This window comes from Podarcis cretensis, assembly GCF_951804945.1.
Source record: "Podarcis cretensis genome assembly, chromosome: 14".
NCBI lineage: Eukaryota > Metazoa > Chordata > Lepidosauria > Squamata > Lacertidae > Podarcis > Podarcis cretensis.
In genome coordinates, this window is record NC_137183.1 from 25,788,883 (window position 1) to 25,794,882 (window position 6,000).

The 6,000-nt window shown below is 39.9% G+C and overlaps 1 protein-coding gene across 5 annotated transcripts in view; it reads right to left on the reverse strand.

The window, feature by feature from the left end:
- The window catches only part of CHD2 (chromodomain helicase DNA binding protein 2), a 65,809-nt gene extending 60,738 nt beyond the window's left edge, over positions 1–5,071 (reverse strand). For 2 of the 5 annotated variants that reach the window (XM_079954161.1, XM_079954158.1), the window contains exons 1-2: positions 4,332–5,070; positions 3,849–3,987 (exon numbers count right to left, since the gene is read on the reverse strand). In XM_079954161.1, the coding sequence (XP_079810287.1) occupies positions 3,849–3,910 (62 nt within the window). In that variant the 5' untranslated portion in view covers positions 3,911–3,987; positions 4,332–5,070. Of the gene's footprint in view, positions 1–3,848; positions 3,988–4,331 lie in introns of all 5 variants that reach the window. The other 3 variants (XM_079954162.1, XM_079954160.1, XM_079954159.1) reach the window with 2 other exon arrangements.
- Positions 5,072–6,000: the final 929 nt, after the last annotated feature.

Consider the following 6,000-nt stretch of genomic DNA (forward strand, 5'->3'; position numbering starts at 1 on the left):
ACGAGTGGTGCTTCATAAAATGGCCGCCACTAGCTGAATGTGCTTGTTAACAGAAATCTGCAAGATGCAGCTTACAGTTACTGCTTACAGCTTTAATGAGAAATTGCTCTGGAAATAAAGCCCCCAGCCTGCAGGGAGAGCGTTAGCGGGCATAACAAAAATGCTATATTAACTCTGTGTAGTCTTAACTAGTTTATAGATTGTGGTGCATGGAGGAAAACATAAATGTTGCCATACCGAAGGATTTGCGATGTGAGCATGCATTTCGAACAGCACAAAAGACAAGTCTCAAACAGCTATTTGTAAGAAATCATAACGTTATGCAGACTCTTCTCATGTGTTATTGAATACCCCAATCCTGTGTACTGTTTACCAGGACTCCATTGGGTACAGCAGAGCTTACTTCCAAGTAACAACCCAATCCCAACTATGTTTACTTGGAAGCAAGTTTTCTTTAACTTATACTTAGGGTCAGGTTGTGCAGCCTCATGGAACTTCTTATGTATAGGTAGTATTTGTTGCAGGTGCTCCCATCTTAAATATGGTGTAGCTAAGGATCTTGCAGGAGGTGCAACTAACCTGTGACCATCCAGAAACTGTTGGGACTCCCAACTCAAGCAGCCCTGGTAGCATGACCAAGGATCAAAGATGATGGAAAGTACAGAACAGCAACAGCTGGAGAGGCACTGGTGGCCCATCCCAATCAACAGCCTACTTGGGGGTGGCACCCCAGTTAGCAAATTCCCTTGCCAGGAGGATTAACCTGGTATCTTCCTTCCCTAGCTTTCAGGCAGCAACAGGAAACATTTTCATCGCTGAAAAGTGCTTTTCATTAACACAAGACGCCCAACTGTGTTCAACAGGACTTAGTTCCGCATAACATGCATCGGACTGTGACTTAAGCCAGGTTTTAAGAGGGAGTGTGTTTCTCTATTCTTTTTAAAATATTGCATTGTGTTTTGATTTTCTGTTTTTATTGTAAGCATTGCAGAACATTTTGACATGCAGTGGTATGGGAATTTAAAATTAATTGGTTCATGAGTATATTGGGAATAATATGGTTCCATGACAAACCTTGTGTGAAGTTCTTAATAGCTTGGGCTTTGAACGAAATCTTTTTTCCAAACGACTGGAAATGTTCCAAGCTATTTATAACCTAAACCAAAGGTGGGCAACCTGTGGTCCTCCAGATGTTGGACTAAAAAATCCCTTTGGCCCAGTCAGTGTGGCCCATTGTCAGGGATGATGACAACTGTAGGTCAACAGCATGTGGAAAGCCACAGGTTCTCCACCCAACTTAAACCATAACAGGTTTTGTTGCAGAATATGCCACCACAGCTTTTTCATTCAACATACTTGCCCATAACCACATGAGAATATTCACTGTTCACTCACAGCATCCACTTGTTAGGCTAAAAAGTGTGTAACATTATAATTGTGAATAGGATTAAAGGTTATAAAACCAGAGAAACTATAGTAGGCAACCATTGTGCAATGACAAGCTGCATCAGAACATGGACTTGAGTTGTATATTATTTGGGATTTTGGCATATTGAAGAAGAAGAGAACAACAAGTGACCCTAAAGATCATGAGCCACATAGAATCCTTATTCCAAAACTGTGGAGCAAGTATTAAAAAGCAAAACTTCCTGCAAGAAAATGTGTTCTCAAAATATTTCCCAGTAGGAATTGTGTTCTCTGCACAATGTATTCTTGTGGACCAAAGCATAGGAAACACTTAGGGAAAAGAAATCTTGAGCCAATTTTTGCATGGTGGGGGAAGCAAAGGAAGGTAAGTTACTTCTTTCTCCTAAAAACAATATAAGGAGCATGGGACTAGTCCCATCTCTCTGTCTCATATACACATTTACCCACCCTTCAACCAGCACCCCAATCTTATCACTTAACTCCCAATCAAGAGAGGCCTTGATGTAAACCATCTATGACACGTTTCTCCACCCCAATCAGATACAGAAAGGAAGTTGCAAGTAGGATGTGTGTGTACAATTTTGAGGTGGCCTTCTTAAAAGTACTTTCCCCACAGATACACCTTCTACAACATTGAGACAACCAACAGCTCAGAAAATGAACTCCAAGGAGGAATTGTTTACAGTAAATATTGTTTTTTCCATTGGTCCCCGTGAGAAAGTATTGCTAGTAGTAAATATCTTCCTTTGAAGAACTGCAAGGGGGGGGAGAATAGGGATCTTTATTTCAATACAAAAGGTGTTAACATAATGCTTACCAGGAAAGTAGAAGTTCATGTGTGGAGGTTATGCAAATAATATACCCATGGGGAAGAAAAAGGGGGGGATGTCAAAGAGGTGGTTAATCTAATTTTCTAATTCAATTCACATTTCACAGCTTTTTAAAGGTTTAGTTTGCTGCCCCTCACGATACTAAACCCCTTTGTTCAGTTTATCACATTTATTTATTACTAAAATGCAGTGGGTTTCTATCAACGTGGATTAACCGAATAACCAGCTAATTTAAAAACAATGTTGTTACCAAGTCAGCAATTTGACTTTCACAACTGCATGTCTGAATTGTGAGTTTCATAGAGTTGAAAATTATGGATTCCTAAAAAGAGATCCATGCTTTCTTGTACCTAGGTGTGGGAATCAAATGGCTTTTTCACCCCCATCAAAAATTGCAGCTGCCTTCAGTTTTAATCATCAATTAAATATATCCACATCCACTGTAATATTTTACATTTCTTAAACTTTGAATCTCTTAGTGCATAACATACTGTAGGAAAACACCCACAACCCCTAGGGTTTTTCTACCACATGGTATTAATTCAAATTCTAATAATCCATTGAATTAAAATCTAAACATCACAATATATCATTCATACACTTACAACAAGGAACAGGTTGGTACACAAATTATTTTCAGGATTATAAACACAAAAAAGCTGAAAATGGGATTTTAAGTAACAAAACAAGCTAGGGTCAGTAAATATGTTGCAGAAAATTATTATCAGAATTATCAGGGACACACAGCTAGAATTCCCTTGCTACAGGGTTAAGCAAAAAAGTGACAGATCCAAATTAAAAATATTTTTATTAGACTTGCCATCCCAACACCTGCAAAAAAAAAATACACAAAAAATCCCAAACATTAAAATTTACTCCAAGTTAAAAAGAAAATAGACAAGATTCCAAGGTGTCCCACTTAGTTCATTTCTCTTTTAAATGGAAGAATCTACTATCAATGGGGAAATCTGGTTAAAGTGTATCAAAATATATTAAAATACCTAAAACAGTATCAAAGTTCTGTAAAGCCAAATTGAATATGAAGCAAAGGGTGTCAACCACACACACACGTTCTGGTTTTTATTATAAAATGAATTTTTTTTCATTCATAAAACTTTGTGTAGTTTCTTATTTACAATACTATCAGGCTTCTGTCTGGCCTTCATCTAAAGTTTAGACTTCACAAATTCTTCAAAGGAAAAAAAATCCCTTATATGTAAAATGGTGCAATGCAGCAGTGGCTATATAGGCAAGGTCATTTTTCACAGCACAAAACCCCTCAAAAACACAAAATTCAGAAGCTAAAACTTGCATAATATACAGGAAAAGGTTCCATCTGTAGAAAGGTGCTTTACCTTTTAACTATGGCATGGGGCCTTTCAATCACACCACAACTTCCAGAAATTGCAACCAAAAAAAAAAGAAAATCAGGGTGTGGCATATTAGCAAGCTCAAGGTCACTCCTTAGGGAAAAAAATCAAAAGCATTGAAATATATATTTTGTTTCTCTCCTGGTGGTAACCCAAGGGTGTCAAAAGGTAAACAATGAAATCAGGTTAATAAAAAAATAATAAAGTTGAGAGATCATACCTCGAAGCATTGCTGTGGACTGAACCCTCCTCTCCTTGGCTTTTATCCGTATCTCTCATCATCTTTTTATTCTTAAATATTTAAGAGAAAGGTAGAGAGGTGGCTGTGTTTGCTTTGAAGTCCTGTGCCCAGGTATTTACTGTCAAAAGTTGAAAGAAAGGTAAGGTCCCAGTTTGTGCCTATGGCTTTCAATACCAAGAACAAAGTCCTGACGCTGCAATGGTATTTGTTACAATAATGCAGAACGCTGATCAACACGGGGAAAACGGAGAATATTATACATTTTAAAAAAAAAAATACCACGAGGGTACACAGCCCTGGGGAGCATCCTACAAACTTTCCTAAAGTAACCCTGGAAGCAAGTATTCTCGGTATTTTATTGCGTCATTCCAGGGTCGTTCAAACCGGTCGAGGGGAAAAAATCAAAAGTATTCAAAAAGGACAAAAAACCTTCAAAATGGTAATTAATAATCGCCCACCTACCTGATTCAGGCACCGGCGCCAGGTCCAACCCGATATTAGTTTCGGGTCGTGGGAAAACATTAGCTCCAAAATATTTCAACGGCAACACGGAGAACGAAAGAAAAAAGCCGGATTTCTTTCGAAAAACAATAAAATAAGGCGTTTAATCCCAAACGATCTGCATTCGTTCAATTGCCAGAGGCGATAATTAGAGCCAAAAGATGGGGTAAAAAAGATCCGGAGAAAAAAGCTCATTAAGAGAGCGCACAAAAATGGAGGTACGCCATGGCTTCCAAGCTAGGAAAAACAACGACCTGGGCTGCCTCCACGGCTGCTTCTTTCCAACAAGGCGAAGGGAGAGCGCCCCAAAAAGCTGCTTTTCTGCCCGAAAAACGCTCGATGCCCCCTACGACAGTCCCCACGAGAGGCTAGGGGCCGCAGGAGCCCCCTGAGGTAGCCAAAAAGTTGGGCAAAGTTGCGCAAAAGTGGCGGAGGAGGGGGAAAAAAGCAGGGAGGCTCAATGCGCTCTCCAAGGCACAGCCGCCATCTAGAGCTTTCTTCCCAGCTCTGAGCTCTGCCTTTGATTGACACTCTCTACATTTACCCCACAACTCAGGTGATGTACCATAGACCCACCCCTTCATTTCCACCCAAAAAGAGAGGGGGAGCCTCCACCTCAAGGGTGCATACCCCCCATCACTGGCATCTTCATACCCAACTCCAATCTGTGGAGGAGGCAACTTAACCCCATCTGGTTCAGACACCCTTTCCAAGCCAAAAGAGATATTATTGGTTGCTTTTGTTGGAGAGGATTGCCTTAGATCACTGTCCTTGGGCTAAAATTACTTCCTCTTTGGACAGGAAGTTGTGGTGTAGCAAGCCATTTTGAAGGAATGGAAGCAAGACTGGTATCCAGTGGGTTGGCACCAGTGGTTCACATGGGAAGGCTAATACCCCCAAAGGGTAATTTTTAAAGCAATTCTTCAAGTAGCTTATTTCTGATAGGCACTGAGACACAAATAGCCCAAAGCCATTAATTGTATAAAAGTAATTCCAATGGGCACAAAAAGAGTTATCTATTAGCCCTTTTGACTCAATAGCGCCACCCTAGTGGTTCTATTTGGAAAGGACAAAATTGTTGTGCTGGAATTCCAATTTGCTGGTTACCAAGAGGGTGTAAAATAATTCTAACATGATCATGGTATTATGACCCATTTCCTGAGCTCTTCATTTCAGCCACACTCCAATGACAAAAGCTTACGTCTCAAACATCAACAATTAACAAAACTATTTGGAACTCCTATGGAAAAGGTGGCACAAGAGTTGCTTGTCCAGTGACCATTCCCTTCCTGATTGGGATATTGGGTATTTCTCATAACCCCAAACATATGGAAAGGATGTTATACCATTGAAAAGTACCATGGATGGACAAATGTCTATCCTCCAGTGACAGAGCAGAAGGTCCAAGCAAATGACAAGTTCCATCACTACAAACAATCTGTTGCCACTTCCCCACATTATTTCAGCCCAACAAAGCTAGTACACAATACATAATTTCAAGTGAGCAATTTCAAGAATTTAGTTGAGAATTCTCTACAATGGAAGAAGGTAGGTTCCAAGTCTTCAAATTGATGAACACCTTTGGGTCAAAGTTAGTGGCCACCTGAGATTCTGAGTAGTACCTCAAGCA